This window comes from Trichoplusia ni, chromosome 21 (assembly GCF_003590095.1).
Source record: "Trichoplusia ni isolate ovarian cell line Hi5 chromosome 21, tn1, whole genome shotgun sequence".
Taxonomy (NCBI): Eukaryota; Metazoa; Arthropoda; class Insecta; order Lepidoptera; family Noctuidae; genus Trichoplusia; species Trichoplusia ni.
Window position 1 is genome coordinate 2,371,313 of NC_039498.1, and position 18,967 is coordinate 2,390,279.

The 18,967-nt window shown below is 34.0% G+C and overlaps 1 protein-coding gene across 3 annotated transcripts in view; it reads left to right on the forward strand.

Moving 5' to 3' along the window:
- Positions 1-18,967, forward strand: part of LOC113504110 (tyrosine-protein phosphatase corkscrew-like) — a 54,054-nt gene that overhangs the window by 23,250 nt on the left and 11,837 nt on the right. For all 3 annotated transcript variants that reach the window (XM_026886226.1, XM_026886225.1, XM_026886227.1), the window contains one exon: positions 3,441-3,603. In XM_026886226.1, the coding sequence (XP_026742027.1) occupies positions 3,441-3,603 (163 nt within the window). The remainder of the gene's footprint in view (positions 1-3,440; positions 3,604-18,967) is intronic.

The following is an 18,967-nucleotide window of genomic DNA, read 5'->3' on the forward strand; positions in this document are numbered from 1 at the left end:
AAACTATTAATACAATTAAACACTACCAAAATAACTAATATAATAATAACGAAAATAAACTATTAATATAATTAAACACTACCAATTACGAAAATAAACTATTAATTTAATTAAACACTACCAATTACGAAAATAAACTATTAATTTAATTAAACACTACCAAATTACGAAAATAAACTATTAATATAATTAAACACTACCAATTACGAAAATAAACTATTAATACAATTAAACACTACCAAAATAACTAATAGGTGTACCTACTACTAATACTATTAATCTAATACCTATTATATAAACTAACAACAAAACAATTCTAAAAATAAACTATTCAAAGACTAAAAGTCGTGCTGATAAGCACGGTTTGCAAATAACAATTATTGATTGTCAATAAGGTCGAACAGTCTGAACGTCTATTCGCATCAACAGCCAAATATTGTATGACGCTCGAGCGCGGACCCCCCGCCTTTTTATACCTCCCGCCACGACGCGCGTCGAGCGCGGCAACCGATACACAAAAATAATCCTTATAGCATGACTCTGTATTCACGCGCGATTTCTTATTATTTCATGTATAACTTTGGTGTTTCTACACCGATTTACATGATTCTTTTTTTATTGAATAGGTAATAATGTTAACTTTTTTAATTGGGGATGAGTGATAGTGTTGTAAACGTTAGAGTAGACAAATACAATCAGAAATCTCCGAATTGCTAAGCTATCGGGAGTTTCACGTGTTATTGTGAGTCAACCATAAAAGTTAGACATATGCTGTCGAGGAATATTTTTTATATAATTTTAGGGAGAATATTTCCGTCATACATGATTTCTATGTAGCTTTAACCTATAAGCCTGCACACGTGACGGAAGCTTAAAAAATGGAGTAACTTACCCCGTTTTCCCAATATTTCCCTTCACTGCTCTGCTCCTATTGGTCGTAGCGTAATGAAAAGTATACTATAACCTGCCCAAGAGTATGAAGAATAATTGTGCCAAATTTCGTTAAAATCCGTCGAGTAGTTTTTGTTTCTATAACGAATATACAGACAGACAGACAGACAGACAGACAGACAGACAGACAAAAATTTTACTGATTGCATTTTTGGCATCAGTAGCGATCCCTAACCACCCCTTGATAGTTATTTTTTAAATATATTTTATGTACAGAATTGACCTCTCTACAGATTTATTATAAGTATAGATAATAGTAATAAATCTTACAATTTAATCGTAAATAACAAGATTGATTGAAATTGTTTAGTTTATTTTACATTTTCTATTTGACAATCGATCAAAGTAAGCGGAAGTCATTGAGACATTTCTTAAGGTCTTCATTAATTATTTACTTTTGTCTTTTTTTGAGCGAATTCAGTCGAGTGATAAGTCGTTCCTTCCTTGTTCATTACAAGTTCAATTGAGTTGTGAATGTAGAAAATACATTTAAACATTGCAATGGATGTAGCAAAGAAAATGTTTTAAAGACCCCATACTTTTTATGAATATTACGTGAATTCTTGTTCTGAATCTGAGTGTCTGGTGTAGTGAACACGTGCCTTGAATATTTGCCAAATCTGACTTTTTAAACCATTGTCATATGCACTGAGTAACCGGCCAATGATACATCATATTAGAATAGGAAACTTCAGATGTACGGGAATGACATCCAGACAGTTGCGACAAGTGACTGCCTTTGGCTCATCATTTTAGTTAACTCTCAGAGATATTATGTAAGTTTTCTATAGGCTATTCAATGCTGTCTCACCAAAGGTTAAAATCATCATCTATACTGGCAAAAATATTTTTCAATAGTTCAATTTTTAATAATAGTTCTTCAATTTTATGGTTTGAATTTATAATGTGGTCCAGTTTATAACGACATTAGAATCAACTGATTTTCAAACAGTAGGCTGGTGTGTAGGCTCCTTTGCACACCCACTACGCGATATACATTTTAGGTATGATTAAAAAAAAACATGTGTTTTAAACTAATCTCTATCTACTAATATCGTAGATGTAGGTCTGTTTGAATATTTACACGGCTAAATTAATGGTTTTATAAATAAAATTATGAAGTAAAAAGCATTTTTCATTATTTTTGAACATTTCTTTCGTAATGAAAAATTAATCCATTTTTAGCGGGGAGAAGCATTCGCGGATTACACATATGCTTATCTTACGCAGGGATCGGACCCGCGACATGTATCAGTGGGTTATTGGCGATGGCCACTATCTTCGGCTTTAAGCAGACTTAAATCTGAGAAGTATATGTAAAATATAACCTTGACTCTATATAAGCAGATACCATGTAATAGGTAGTCTATTATTTTTGTTAAATTCTCAACTAACTCTCACGATTCAAGCAGTTTTACACGCATTTTCAAAGTAATGACTTTTGATTTGTTTGTTTTGTTCACACGGTCGACTACTAACAATTTTTCGGGTCGTTAACTTACGTACATAAATGAAAAGTCGCGAAAATCTGTTATACTTGTTTTAAGACATTAACGACTAAGCTTACGAATTGATTTTCGTTCAGAAAGAATGTGAAAAAAGACAAATGCAATCTCTATACGCACAATATTTATCATATCATATCACTCAATATTTTGTAAAAAAAAAACAACTAAAATCTAAATTGTTGGAAATAAAGATAGCATTAGAAACTGGAATAGGTACTCCATTGATGCCTTGTGGTGACACCGCTAAACATTTTAAAATAAATGCAGCCGTCATTCTGATGATAACTCATATGGTCTGTAGTATTATAAATCAAAAACATACAAAGAGCGCAACAAAAAATTACTTAAAACAACTTATTCTTAAAATAGGAAGTTTTTCTATCTGCAATACAAATATTGTGTTGCGTCTTCAAGGCGACTTTTTGTTGCAATCGATTATGATAAACGTTTTGTGTGGTTCAGTGTCGCATGACTGAGACGACCAGACCAAGGGCTGGGCACTGGGGCACGACCGATGCCGTACCTCTTGTGTAATGCCTACGTGATACTGGACAAGTGCGTTCATTCTATTGATATATGTAGTTAAATCCCGACTGAAAAGGATTGAGAGAGACAGTCTGTGGCATCATACCGAATTATGCCGTTATGTTAGTATTTAACCAGCCTGGACAGCTTTGAGCAGATGTCTAGGGAAGTCTAGAGAATTCTATACGAAAATTTCACGTTTGTTGTTAGGAAATATTATTAAGCACGGGCCGAAAATTCAGGAGTGAATTTCTGTGCACTTTAACTCAATATATACGGAGTAACAAGAAAAATAATATGTTAATTATGTAATCAACACAAGCATTACACACGCGAAAAGTTACAGAAACAAACTTTATTTATTTTTTAGTATTATTTCCTAAGTACCAGAAAAAAAAACAAACCAGACAAATTGTATTTTTTTCATTCCATATCTTATACTTTCTTTGTTTCCAGATGGTTTCACGGCGTGATGTCGGCTAAGGAAGCAGAGCATCTGATCATGGAGAAAGGAAAGAACGGCTCGTTCCTAGTCCGGGAGTCGCAGGCTCATCCCGGGGAGTTCGTGCTCTCCGTCCGGGTTCGGGGACGAGTCAGCCATGTCATGATCCGAAGACAGGTAAGGGTTACATACCTAGTTTTGAAAAGCCGTATTTAAGAACGATATAGAACAATATGTCGACCATCAGGAGTCACTGTCGTCGTCAAGTAGAATGTAGAGACGTGTCGCGGTTTCGATCCACACTTAGCTTGATTTGTGTGATTCACGAATGCTTGCCCTGAGACTTTGCATCTTTGTGACAATAACTTAATGCGGGGTCGTTTATTAAAAAAAACTTTTTGATTCCCTCAAATTTGGTTTCAGTACATTTTACCCAACTATAACAGGGACTCCTATTGTTAACTTTCCTTTATTTAGGTCTGTATCTTATTTCATCAAATTAAACCTCCTTAGGATCCAATACAAAACATTTTACGTCCAAGATGATATTTTTTATCGCAAACAGCATTTAATAACATGAAAAAAACGCTAGTTTTTCTAGAATTATAAACATCATAAATATCATAAAAATGTGTTGCCACGTTATTGTGTCTTTATTGTTGACTAAATATGTAGCCAGCGGCAATTAATAGTGTGTGCTGACACGAATGGTCACGAATGTGGATTCTGGAACAGGTTTTCGTAATATTTATTAATTTTAAATGTGTTTTATATGATATCAATGCAATATTTAACGGAAGCAGTGAAATTATGTGTCATGTGCCTACATATGGCTATCTTAATGTTATTTACACTCAATTATTTTGACTGCTAATGGACCGAGTGATGTTGGTTTGAATTTATAAATGTTACTAATACATTACTCTTGTTAAATGTCTAGACTGGCCTTTTGTTAACTTACTTTGGATACTGTTTATGAAACATTTTGAATTTATGATTCTCTCCAAGAAGACAATTGAATGTAATCCGAAAAAAGATATTCTCATACAAATTTTAGTTGATGTTTGGCATTCTTAGGGGATCCGTCAGCAAATGGTAAAATCGGATCCCTATTAGTGCTTAGGCGCTGTTTTTGGTCCGATACCAGGCTGTAGCTCATGAAACTGACACCCTGATAGTTATTCAGTTGAAATTATCACAAGTGATAGCTTTTTGCCGCCGCTTCTACTATTTTGTCACGGTCATTATATTTTAATGGATGACAAATAAATATCATTATCTTTAGCACGTTTGTTCTGAACCCTCAGCGCCGCGAGTCCGACTCGTACGTGACCGGTTTTTATATGACTGGTTTCATGACATGTTTACTTCCATACATAGAGCAGTAAATATGGCCTGAGTATATAAAGTCAGGTCTAGATTTCAGCTTGGTTCAGGTGACTGAACTCTCGGTACCTTCGTAGTGCACTCGGCCTTGCTGCCTACCCTTGGCGCGACAGTTATGGTGGCAAGAGGAATTCCATAAAACATTCTTATCTTATCAATTTCATATTGTTATGCGCATATAATGCAAATTGTGGAAAGTTTAAGAATGTGCCTCCAAGTATAGAGCTCGTTTGTTTACGTTGCTAGGCAACGGTTTATCATGTGTTTTTTATTCTTGAACTAGTTATAATACCGTCATAACATTGGAAGGTAAATACTTAATTAATAATAAATATATTTAAAAGTCAATAAAGAAAACTAAGTCGCTTAAATCAAAATATATTTTGTAAAATACTACTATTTGTACAGATGAAAATCGGGGATTGTAGATAAACAGAAATACAAAATTTTAAATTTAATTATAGTAACATTAAGTGTTCAAAATAATAATTAATCTTAAGAATTATCAGACGATTTAAAGTAACACAATTCTCACGTAAATAAAAGTCTTCATAATTGTTTATTCAAATTTTAACAGCTATTTGAAAACTATGCAGAAGATTAAAAAGGACAAATCTGAAAATCAGTGCATACAATTGCAATAAAAAAATGCTAGTAGCTACGTCAGGCAGATTATAATTGTTTTCTTTTCTTTTCGTAATTTGAATCATTAATTGGTCAGCAAAATGTCATTATGACAAACGTTTATGACGTCAATATTCCTCAATCCTGTAGGTATCTACTTTAAATTTTTGTTTACACTTTTAGAATTTACGATCATTTTATCTGCATCATCTATTTTATGACGTAAATTTTAAATTCTAAAAGATATTTGAAAGGATAAATTCTTACTAGTTGTGGTTTTTTTTTCGTGAACTTTTTACCTCGCATGTCCGTAAAACCCATGACTCAGATTAATTTGCGGAAGATTCCTATACAGCATCCCGTGACTTTCGACTGTTAAATTCCATGGTATCGACGTTACTTATACGACACTCAAATATTGAAATTCAATGACGTCAACAAAACATTTTTTACTAAACAATTGTATATTATAATAGTTCTACTTCACTATCCTTCATAAACAGACATATATATTGCTGTGGTGTCTTGAGAGTCAAGTTTTCTACGAGTATGTTGTTATATATGTCTTGAATTGTTAAAAAAGTTTTATCCTGTAGAGTTTCATACCACAGATTTTCGCACTTAGGAAGCGGTAAAGGAGTTGTTACACTAGGATTAAATTCCTTAATTACGGACTCTTTTTAAAAGAAAAATAGCGTGCAATTTTGATTTCTAATTATGTATTACTTATATTGGTCACTTTTTGTCGCGAGTTAGTGCGACCGCAACCGCGCGATAAAGCTAGTCCTTATATTCTTGTTACGTGTAATTAAATCGTCCTTTACGTATAAAAGTAATGTGAGCTAATCAGAGATCAGAGGTATTCAATAGTCTATATCCTGTTGTTTATGTTGTCTCATTTACATTCGAGACTTAGTACTAATTAATAAGTACGCGGAGAATAACTAATACGTCATTGTATTTATATAAGTATTCTGGTTTAAACTGAGATTTTTGAGATTTGAAGTACCTACCAGCCGCTCAATATATGGGTATAATATAATAATTGGATGAATTCCTCGGAGATGAAAACATTTTCATTTTTAAATGGAATTAGGTAGACACAGATTATTAAATGGCAATCTTAATTTGGTCATATATCTTAGCAAGTGATATATTCAAATCAGGTTCAGTAATTTTCTGCCTGAAACTGTTACTAATTATTTAATTGCGGTTTTGACTGAGTATCTTACCCCTTCGAAAATTTTCGTGAGTCAAAAACTCTGCGGTTTTTTATTATACTTTAAATTATATCAATTACATACGTGCAGTTATTGGAAGAACATTTCACCCGGGCCGCGGTCACGTTTACACCCACAGAGGAACCGAATGACTTTAGGCGATATTTAATATGATGGGAACAGAAACTTAGTCATCACTGCGAAGGGGTCGATGTATTCCGACTTTTTGCTTTTCGTGACACTTATTTGAAAAACTTCAAAATAAAATTGTGTTGTTTTTTTTTCGTAGAAAAGATAATCAAGCAACGGTTTCCTCACGCGTATTTATCGGGATCGCCCGACTAGTTCATTTCCGACCTCGTCGCGGTTTGGGTCCGTAACTAATCGGGAAATCTCAAAAGATACGCTTGAGAAAATCGTTAAATCGTTTTATAATGAATCAATCTTACGAAAGTTACTATGAAAATAAAGAAAAGATTGAACCTTTACCGATTTGTACCATATTTTTCATTGTGTCTAATTAAGAAGGCAGTTTTGTCATAGTATTACGATTGGCACATTAACAAGAAATCGTAAATTGGACGTAGAGTTTGCAGGCCATTGCCTGAAAACTCTACTCTAAAAGATAGGAGACATAAGAAAAATTACATAAATTGGTTCCGATGTTTCAATACGACGCAATACTTAAATGTTTATAAACACTATTACGCTATTGTGACTTTTAGCACTCAATATTCTAGTCAGCGTCTCAGCGTCAAGTATTACTCATTACAAATGTTTCGTCTCAATTCTTTGTGCACAAATGATCTCAAATCCATATCTGGCTTCAGTATTAATCAAATAAATGACACGTAATCCTCAAAACAATAATCGTGGGGAACAAAAAACAAGAGGATGGTAACTGGGGACATTAGTGTTTTTTTGCTTGTTACCGACACGCGATCGTTAATAAATTTGAGCACGGAAACATCCCACGCGTCCCAAACAAAAAAAGCTTCCTAAACACAGTTACGATATATAATAATCTTATTATATTATTGTCATTAAGTGGTTTTTGTTGTGATACTTTTGAAGAATCGCTTGGACGTTTTAACGGTTCAGTGTTCGTCAAAAGATGGGTTTTAGGAAGTAGAATGCAGAATGCAGAGCTACGTCTAGAGACCGTTGTGGCATGTAATTGTTTCCCGTTGTGACAAAGGAAGGGGGGAAACATCTCGGTAGTTATCCCGGGCATGAGGCTTGCCATCCGTTTTTCGCTTCCCTCAGCGGACAAAGGAGGGCTCCCGGCGGAGCCCGCTGTGCATGCGCGAGCAATCCCGGGCGTCCGGCCGGAGCAGACGGAACTAAGTTGTTTTTCAGTCGGATGCAATCCCGACATATTCCCATATATATGCCTCACTACTTTTTACATAGTTCAACTCGAAAAATATACTAGAAATAAGAGAAACTGAAAAAGACTTTATTTTAGAACGATTCAAAATTTCCGTCAACTCCAATAGTATGAAATAAATATTTTACAAAATGAACTATACTAATATAAATGTGGAAGTATATACTACAAATACATGCAAAACCTCTTTGGCGACCTTAGTTCAAGTAATAAACAATAGGGTCAAGAACGAAGAGACACCTATTTCCGCAGACTATTAAAAACCTTAAGTGCTCGTAGATAACCGATCAACTGACTTTTTATTAGGCAAATATCGGCACAGACTGCAAATATTGACTTTAAAATTAAAGCGAAGTCATTTTGAAGAGCTCCATAAATAGTAATAATTATCGATAAGCTCAGTACTGTTTTAAGAGTCTAGTCTTAAACACGAGAAAATTTTTTGTTTGCATAAGCATTTATTATTCCACGATTTCGAGTCAATAAGACACTGGTAATAGATTACTCAATAGTGAAATATAATAAGACACACAATATCGACAAGCTTATATAATACATAGAAGAATGGTAAGTAGGTGTCAAGTAAGAGGCAAGGTCATCGAACTTCGGACACGACTAGAGAGAGGAAGTTTGTTCAGAGCTGGCCTTATCGACGATCACCGATATTAATCCATACACACACTCGTGGGCAAAAATAAAACAAATAAATACTTAAAAATGAAATGGTACTGTCGCACTGTCGTTACTATAAATAGACACTGTTCTAAGGTGTATGTAGTAGAGCTGCCCCCCCCCCTCTTTGATTTTATTCAAATTCTAGGTTATAATATTAGAATCCAAGAATTGTGAGCTAAGGGTTGCGAAGGGCCGTAAGGGTCGGCGTATCCCCGTGTTAGGCCGACGCCGTTATCGCTAGTGTCTGCCGGGTAATTGGGATAGTCTGAAAGAATTGGTCAAGGTAAGGTATGTCAAACATGGGTGGGTTTAGACAGCTAAAGTCTGACACTCACTTCCGCTCAACCCAAAACGGGAGAAACCATTTGATAGTTTTCCTTCTAATAAATTCCATCCAATGCCATACGATGATTTATTTCGTTTGTCAGTAGAGTTTAAGATTTGTTTTTAAGAAAATACAAAAAATTCATACAATTCTGCCTTATAGACATTTTATTTTTCATTTTACTAAAATTGCTTATAAAAGTTAGTATAAAGACCAACAATGGATTGATAAAAAGAACTTTGAATATCAATTTTCATGTAGCGATTCCGTGCCTAGTTTTCTAACTAACCTTACAGCAACCTTGACTGTGATGACAACACGAATACTCATACATATGGAAATTAAATCGTAATGTACTGACAGCCAATGAGTAACAAACAGTAATCGTTAATTACTAATTGTAATTCTGGAATAAAGGCTCCTTGAGACAAGGCGAGAAATACAACTGATCGCAATACATTGCTGTGCCGCTAAGCGTTGGCAAAGAAAGTGATGTACGATAGCCCGCAATGTATAACAACACGCTCAGTATTTCTCGCTTCGTCAAATTGCGCCTTTAAGGGTTATTTTGTTGGTACGTTTCCTATTTTAAGATTTATTGCTAGTGGAAACTTCCTCTTCGCGAACAATTAATAACGTTAAGTACATTATGTAATGTAATCGTTTATGTATAAATGTATTATGCAGCTATTTTTAATCGAACCGGAAAACAGTTGAATTAACACAATTTTATATTCAAAAGTAAAGGTAGTCTTAATTCTTTAACTCTCTTTTGGATCATTTATTCACTTGTTTCTTGTCATTCTTCACATAAATTTTTTACAGAAGTTTTTTTTTGTTATTCGGCGTAAATACAAATATTAATTAATATTGTGAAAAATACATTAAAAAAATATTTTCATAAGACTGTGACTCCAATCTAGATGTAATAGATTTTTGCTACTTATTTATGATGTTTTATTTAGACAAGCTTATACTTTGTAGTTAAACTATTCAAAAATATAATTGAAATCAACTACTGACGTACGGAACTCCTACGTCAAGTTAAATACGTGTAACCATCACCTTGTTAAGGCAACCGTCTCAACAAAAACTATCGAGGATGAAGTAATAAAGTCATTATAATATGTTTCATCATTACTGTGAATTACCTTTATTACTACCAGTAATATTCCTAGTTAGTAACGATGTTGGTATGCTTGAGAAGTACGGTTACCAGTTGACAAGTATCATGATAACTGGACGACGAAAAAGATTGTCTTGAAATAGAAAAAAAATGGGTTTAAATTTATATCTTCAGCCTCACTTGGGTTCAAGTAGCCTTCAAAGAAATAAATAAAAACACGTATTTGCCATCTAAATAGAAACAGTAAAGATAAAAAATGTTTTAAAGTTCGATCCCTGCGTAGGACAAGTGTTTGTGTGATCTGCGAATTATTGCTCTGTGTCTTTGTGTCTTTGTGCATGTGAATTGTATATTTGTGAAACCTCCCGCGACACAAGGATTAAATTCCTCAGTGCGGGAATCATCATGACAATATTTACTTTAAGACTTTGTAATGGACTCCCAGGTCAATAGAACTATTTAATTCATTCAGTATGTTGGTACATTTTTTGTGTGAGACAGAAATAATCTAAGCAGAGGAAACGGGTGTGGGTTGTATCGATGACTGTTTTCAAGATCAAATGATGTGACACACAGATCTGGAGGTTATACAGCGCTGTAGCTAGTACGTTTAGTGCCGGTAGTGAGGTGACTAATGTAGGGTGACGAGTTAATTGTTTTTTGTGTTGTGGAAAATTATGCAAAAGGTATTTTTATCGGGTTTCCTTTTTTTAATCTTCTCTTAAAAAAAAACACATTTGTTACTAATATGGGTGGTACCCGGACTACAAAACGAGTGGATATTTTTTTTATTAAAATATACATAATATAAATTTTGGGTCTACGTTAGTTACAATCAACCAAAGTAAAATGGAACGAGTTCAAAATATATAAACCGTAGCGCTTTAAACCAAGAACGTCATTTAGTATGCAAAAAAATTTACTAACCACGTTTAAAGCCCAGAAGCAACCAAAAATAAATTACCAAAAAAATATATTCGTTGACAAAAATTGCAATAAATTAATTCAATAATTTCCCAAGTTGTGTAAACATTCGCGCAGTATGGCCGCGCCGCCTCGCCGTACAAAACTACTTTGTCTGGTGTTTACATATGCTAATACATCGCTAACACACTGTGTCCACTGCGCGCCACTCCACCGCGCCGTTCACGGCAGAGCACTCACGTAAGTCCTTTTGCACTATTCACAACAAATAAAAACACAAATAAATTATATTTTATACTAGTTTTTGTATTCGTTCGCGGATAATTTGCGTCATTTTCCAGTTCCTAGATGAATATTTTGCCTGTTTTAAAACAGATTTGATGTTGTTTTGTTTCTATTCCTTGCTGCGTCGTTTGTTTTATCAATACGGTCGCCCATATAAGGTTGTTTTTCTTGTCAACAACATACTTATTTGTATTGTTTGCCTGTTTACATCGTGTCTGTTCATGTTTTACGTATTATAAATGAGGTTCTAATTTTTCATTTTTTCGAAAAAAACTTTGTTTGAGTTTCTTTATAAATTTAGTTAAAATTAGATTAGTAGAAATAAAATTAGTTAGAAATAAAAAAATGTTTTAATTTTTTTTTAAGGTCAATTAAAATAATATAAGATGGTGTGTTGTCCTCCGTTTATAATATATTTATAACATGTGTGTCAAAAGCATGCGAAAACGCGACGACCTCAACATGAACAAGCGACCTTTGAAATTTTGGGTTCTTTTATGAATCTTGGGTGTTATATTTGGGACTAATTGACTTAAAACATATTAATGGATGTTAAATATGAATGACAGTTAATTACTTGCACAGTAATTAACAGCTACGTAAGGTTTTTCCCAGACTTTTACTATACAAATACTGATTCATTTCTAAGCTCTTGTCATAACAATAAATGTAATGTCTAAATTCTGATTACTATACACGTGTAACATACCTACTACATTGGACGTTGTGAAGTAGAAAAACTTCGAATCTTAGTTTAAAAAGAAAAAATAAACATCAATTAGTTATCAAACAACTGTTAAATGTAACGCAAAGGTCGACTTACATCGACTGGGCAACAATTCTGCGAGCAACGGCCGATGAATGAATGAAATTTGGCTTAAAATGACAATTTTCGTATTCTCTTAACCATTTTTCTACACAACAGTACAGTACAACGGTACAGTCATGGTCAATACAATTAATTTCCAATTATTGGATTGGCAAAATGCCTAAGAGAATAGGAATAATTTCAAATTTAATCCAATTGCCATTCATTCATCGGCCATTGTAAAATAGCAAAATCAGGGCCCGGGTTGTAACATAAAAGAACACGTTAATTATTTTTTTATTATTGTCGATAATGGTGTTGCGTAAACTATAACAAAGTTCTTGGTTATCAATACCGAGATTGACTGCTGAGCTAAATTATTGTACCATTTTCAATTCGTTGGTGTAATGAGAATAGCATTGTGACAGCTATTTTATATAGAACTTTTCATTTATCAATGGGTTGTCCTTGCCTAATATGCAGTCTATTAATATGTCTCGAAGCTCGATGACAGCTACGAAAGTAGATAATCAGTAACTAGGAGTTAATTTACACAAATCTTCAGAAATTACAACCATAAAATGTATCCAAGATATTGAAACATTTTGACAGTTGACAAGAAAAAGTTTAGTGTGAGTGACGTCACGTCTGACTTCAGCCCAGTCTGTCTTATATTTAACGGAAACAAACGTATCTAATGTTTTGTGGAAATCTATCTGACGGACTTATTAGATTGTTTTAGTCGAATAATCTTTTGTTAAAACACCAATCGACGCATATTAATATAATTAGAGTCATCTATTGGATTAATTGATAATATTCATGATAAAATATTTTTTTCCTAACTGTTAATAGGACAAGGGCTTCACAATATTTTATTTGTTCAAGTGAAATTAAAATTGGAGTGACGTTTTTGACAAGTGGCATGAGTTTGACTGGTCAGTTCAATATATTGGAGAGCCTGAGAAATATTTTTTTTATAGAAACTTATATGACACCTTATCTCCTACCAATAGTGCATAGGCAAATATACCTACACCGTGATTTTTAGTCCAATGACTAGAACACGTTCATGATAAAAAAAATAGGTACTTATGAGATTTGAATAATTTTAAAATGCAATTTTTATTCAATATTATGATGCAATTCGTAGTTTTAGAAAAACAGCTATGTTGCGAGCGCGGTCCGAGCCTTGTAACAATGGTGAGGGGTGCGGGTGGCGGCGTTTTTATCATTTTTAAGAGTATATTTCAGATTTCTCTTGTTTATGTTGTTGATAAAAAAATAATAATCGCGCCTAGGGGTATTTTACGTCGGATACATGATCTGGGCTGGTTTTGTAAGACGACTAAAAAATCACCGTGTATTAAGAGAAAAAGCACAAAAATTCGGTTCATTTAAAAACCAAATCAGCTGTTCTCTACAGAACAAATCTTTTTAATCGAACTCTTTGCGTGGATCACTCGTGATTAGTGTTTATCTTGTAGGCCTTTATCAAAATAGATATTATAATTGGAGAACAACATTAATCGCATAATGCAATTTATTTGAATAGTCGGTTTCTAGTACAGATAACTCTTGATTAGATATCATTTATTGCAGTTTATTTAATTTGGAAATATTAGTGTCAACGGATTTTATAATTCGGTTGGCAATGAACTAATTTCTTTTTTATATTTGATAAAAGTTTTATCTTCTTTTGAGTTTAGGAGATAGTCCAAAATAATTATTCAAATCGGTCCAGCTGATCAGGAGTTTGGTGGCATAAACACGCAAAGTAGAATTATAAGTACATATAAAAATGTACAATGTTTGGTAGCTTGGCTTTGACATGCAAAAATCGCGTTGTATTTTGGGATTGCTTACAAAATTTTTAAGTAGGTCGGACCACAAATAATTAATTAAAATATGAAGGTAGAACGAGCAACATCTTCTGTCAAGATGAACGCCATCTCAGTCTGCCCGTGACCATGATACCTGCAAAGGTTTCGAAACGTCGGGAACTAAAATTTAAATTTAACCGCGATAAAATCCTATTCGCGTAAACCTAAGAAACCACTAAAATATTTAAGATTGAACCTCACAATGAGCCTTAAGTTCTTTCTTCTTAGTTCGTACATTAATTATTATTTTACCATGGGGAAGTCCCATCGTTATCATAGTTGTAATGTAAGGTGATAACAATATTAATCATTATTAGTTTACAAGCAACGGAACTGGTCCTTGAGGATGTAATCAATCAAATTTATCAAAGACAAGGACGAGACTGCGGTGTTATAACTTAGAATAGTTACGTTACATTGTCATGTTATCCCTCCTCTATCCTGTAAGGATTGAAATCATCCCGAAATAAGATATAACTTGCCATTTGTAATGCAGATTCGTGTCACTGAAGGTTACATATGTTTTTTCTGGGGTGAAACGCTGATGACTTCAACCCATGTCGTACTTCAACCGTCTTTTCTACCCCGGGCCCCTTCTCAGGGGTTGGCTCACCCGTGCTCTCCGAGGTTCTGGCTGGAAGAGAATATGTATATACAAATAGGCTTAAGAAAAACACATTGGCAATAAAGATTACATTGTCAGTTCAATTTACAATTAAATTGCTTGTTTTTTTTTAATGGCAACAAAATAAACACCCGTGCCAGTCGCTTTCTAGCTATCACTGTTCATAAGTTTCAACCAGGAGTCCGTTTGTACTCTTTATGTACAGAATCCTAAAAATTTGTCACTGCGAGCAATACACTAAACAGAGCGCCGAACATTCGCTCGAACTTCGCATTACATGAAAATGCTCTAGTGTATTCCGCCATTAAGTCTAAATTTCTATGTTCTTCGATACTAAACTCTGCATTAAAGGTATTAAAATCATATTTGGCATAACTCCATACATTGTTTTATGATTGCCTTTATAATGTAGTTCTCGTCCAGACGTTTTTGTCTGTTATCCCAGCTATACTGCTATAAGATCGACAAGCCTATCTAGTTCATTCCTTTAATGTCAACCCGATATACATACCAGACCAGTTTGCAATCTGGATCTCACGTCGAATCGTTTTATGCACAAAACTGTTAGAGAATTTTCGCGGCCACTTATAAGATTAGAATAATAATAATATTCCACAACTATCACACAACGCCATCTAGTCTCAAACTAAGCTAAAGCCTGCATTATGATTGCTAGACAACTGATAGAATATTTCTAAAGATAAATGACGTTGACACAAAAAAAATATCGTGCTTATCAAACAAACGCTTGTCCTGGATGGGGATCGAACCCACGACCTCCGGTATAGCAGTCATAGCTACTAGCCACTAGACCAACCGGCCAGTCAGACTTATGTGACTCACTTAATCTCAAACATTTGTATGAGTTGTAAGTTCTGAGAAATCTTAATAATCAGTGAATCAAGCTTCAGACCTGGTCCTTATTAGGTAATATCACTTTATTGTGGGTTGAATGCAAATAAAATCACGTGAGTACTGCGTTGGTTTATGATGTAAAACGTAATGTAATAACCGTTTATTGCCTCTGACTTATTTATGGTAATGCATAATAAATACTAATGTACGCAAATATTATAAAAGAGTTAGTTGTAAACAAAACTATAACTTACTTTTAAGCTAATGGTTCGTGTGACCTGTGTGTTGCAAAACAATGTTTGTCTCCGTTTTTAGGATTCAGTATGAAAATGTTAAAACTGGAAGCTTCCTAGTAGGGTTCTACTATCTGTCCGTCTGTCGGTTTGCCTAATGGAGGTTTAAACTCATGATCATGAATCATGGTAGCGAAAGGCTTGACAAAAATATCAAAATGGAGGCGTTTGATACGATCATTATAATTGATTTGTGACTTATTATTTTGCAATTCTTTTTGGTTTAGCTTATTTTGCGAACCTTCAATGTCTCGACTCGAACGAAATTTTCATTATTAAATGTATTGTCTGTTGTATGGACGACTTGAGTACCACTTTACAAGTATGACGAGCTGATTACTTGTTAAGTGCCCACTTCCCTATATTCTTAGTGTTAGGTACCTTAAGATTAAAGAATCACTGTGTAGAAGAATGACAATGTACGATGCAGTCACAAAATACTCATGCGCACTTCGACTTAATTTCACTTGCGATTTATTTTAACTTGAAATTATTTTAATGTTAGTCAGAATCAAAGTTAAAACTTATAGCGTTGCTATATTTTTATTGGTAGTATCTTAATTCTGAAATCCCTAACTAAACCTAATAACTTGAATGCCTCTGTTTTGTATGACACTGGACGTAGCCTTTTCAATAATTTTCAACTGATAAAAAAAAATGTACATAGATATTGCCATCATGGTGAAAATACTATCAGATGACTAAAACTCGACCTTAATTAAACTTAAAACAAGGTTTAATTCACACTAATTTCAAAATTAAATATTGGGACTTAAAAGTTTATTGACCGTTTAATTAGTATTGTCACGGTTGTCAATGAAGAGTGATTGTCAAATATTTTTTTCTTTAGATGTCGAGCCTAAACACACATTTGCCTTTAATACGTGCAAACTGAAGTTTTTGTTATTGATATTGACTTTTCCTCCGGTCGTGAAGGTGACCCGCGCCGTAAAAGGCCTTCATAATAATTTAAAATATAGCTTACATTTTGACATTATTAAAACAATGTTCTTATTGAAATAAATAGAAAATCGCACAAGTTCGAACGAATTTTTTTAAAACCGCAATGAGGAATTTAATTCTTGTGATGTCAGTAACATTCATGTCACAGGATCACACAGGATCTTGTCTTACGCGAGGAGACCCGCGATAGGTCGTGCGCAGAGGGTTTAGCTTCTGTTTGATTTCAACCATGCAGTCAATTTGCTTACAGGAATGTAATTTAATCATGAACACAGTGGGTAACTGACTAACTGTCATTGAATTTTTCCTTATGCCGAAGATTGTTAGTTATATACCCTTTTGCGACTTATTTGTGAGTTCACGGATTGTGATGTCAAAGTGTCAAATGTAATACATAATGAAAAGTATCATTGTTATCTCCTACATAATATTTTTTGAAAGTATGTTGCATTATCTTACTTTTACGTTGTACGTTGTACGTTGCTCCATACAAACGATATGTCGATCAAGATGAATTATAAAAACCCGATTGTTTATAAGTTAATCTATCATCTCAGCTCAGCTTGTACTCCAAATACAAAATCCCACGCGAAATCAAATTAATTCACTCGTTTTAATACTGTTCTAGTCTTCGCCCACACGAGTTTTTGCCTATCCATGATGCCATAACAGACCGTGAGGATTATACAATAAACCATGGTGTATATAATGTATATGTATAAAATTATATAATTATACATGCAGATGTGTAATTAGCATGAATTGCGCAATCATCACAGATAATATATTTAATCAGTTAGATATAAAGTTAGTTTGTCTTGTGCACGTGTTCGGGACATTACACTAAAACGAAACTTGTTTCGAAGACAATTTTTAGCAATTCATATTCCCGGTTAAATCTATACTTCTATACTAATATATAAAGCTGAAAAGTTTGTTTGTTTGTTTAAACGCGCTAAATTTCGCGAAAAAATATTTTTGTGTTGAATAGACCATTCATCGAGGAAGGCCTTAGGCTATAAACCATTACGCTGCGACTAATAGGAGCGAAGATACAATGAAAAATGTGAAAAAATCAGGGCAGGTATAAATCATAACGCGGGCAACAGCTAGTTATTTTATATATTGCGGCCAATGTTTGCTAAATTCAAACTTTTTGTTTTTGTGATTCTACTCATTTTAAGTCGTGATAATTACATCTTATTTTTATAGTGCTTTTAATTGGTCCTCAAAACCCAATGTTCTTCGCAGCTTTTGCCTCTGTTAGCGATGTGCGATTCGTTTTTCATCGGGTCAACTAAATTACGTGTCGGCGTAGTTGAGAGCTCGGACAACTGAAGTCAATTGCATTCACCGGGTCAACAGTACAATGTAGTATATGTAGACATGTTCATTTGTGTGTGGGACAGAGATAGTATACTCTCATCTTTATTTCGCACCCGAATATACTCCTAGCTCTTCCTGTGCTCCTGGTATCTGTGATGTGCTATATTAGCTATACATGGTATAGTTGTTATAGATTTGATATGCATTCTATACGTAGCGTACGATGATGATTCTAGCACGTTGGGAACAATTTAGGTTTTTAGTTAGAAGGTTAACTAAACTACATATTATACTTAATTATAAAGTACTGGTAAAATTCTCTTCTACAAAGATAATGCGATTTTTTTAAATATCTAATCGTAGCTAGTACTTGTTAGCTAGCAAACCACAAGCTTAAAATTTCTCTATAATAGTTTCAAGACGTCGCAATGCACGCAAGACTCAACAAAAACTAGTTCCCTCTTAGATTTCTTAAAAAATACTTCTTAGCATAGTTTCCAGCATAAGGGCATCATAAATTAAAAGAGGTAGCCGTAGCGGGGACAGAGTAAAAACATTATATATGCGTGCGGCGGCTCTGCGCATCGGAATGAAGTTTTTCAGGTTCGATTCAGAGATGATTTCTGTGCAGGGTTGTCAACGGGGCGGTACCAGGAGGAATGTTACCGCTTTAGTGCAACCTCACGCTAGTTATCTCGTAAAGGATGAATAGTGTTTTTGTTGAATCGTAAGATTTAGTTTATAACGTTTTCTGTTGCAATACAAACTGCACTTAGGTAGTTCTGCCGGTAGTACTAGTACTGTAAAGCAAAAGTTTATTTCAATTATTTTTT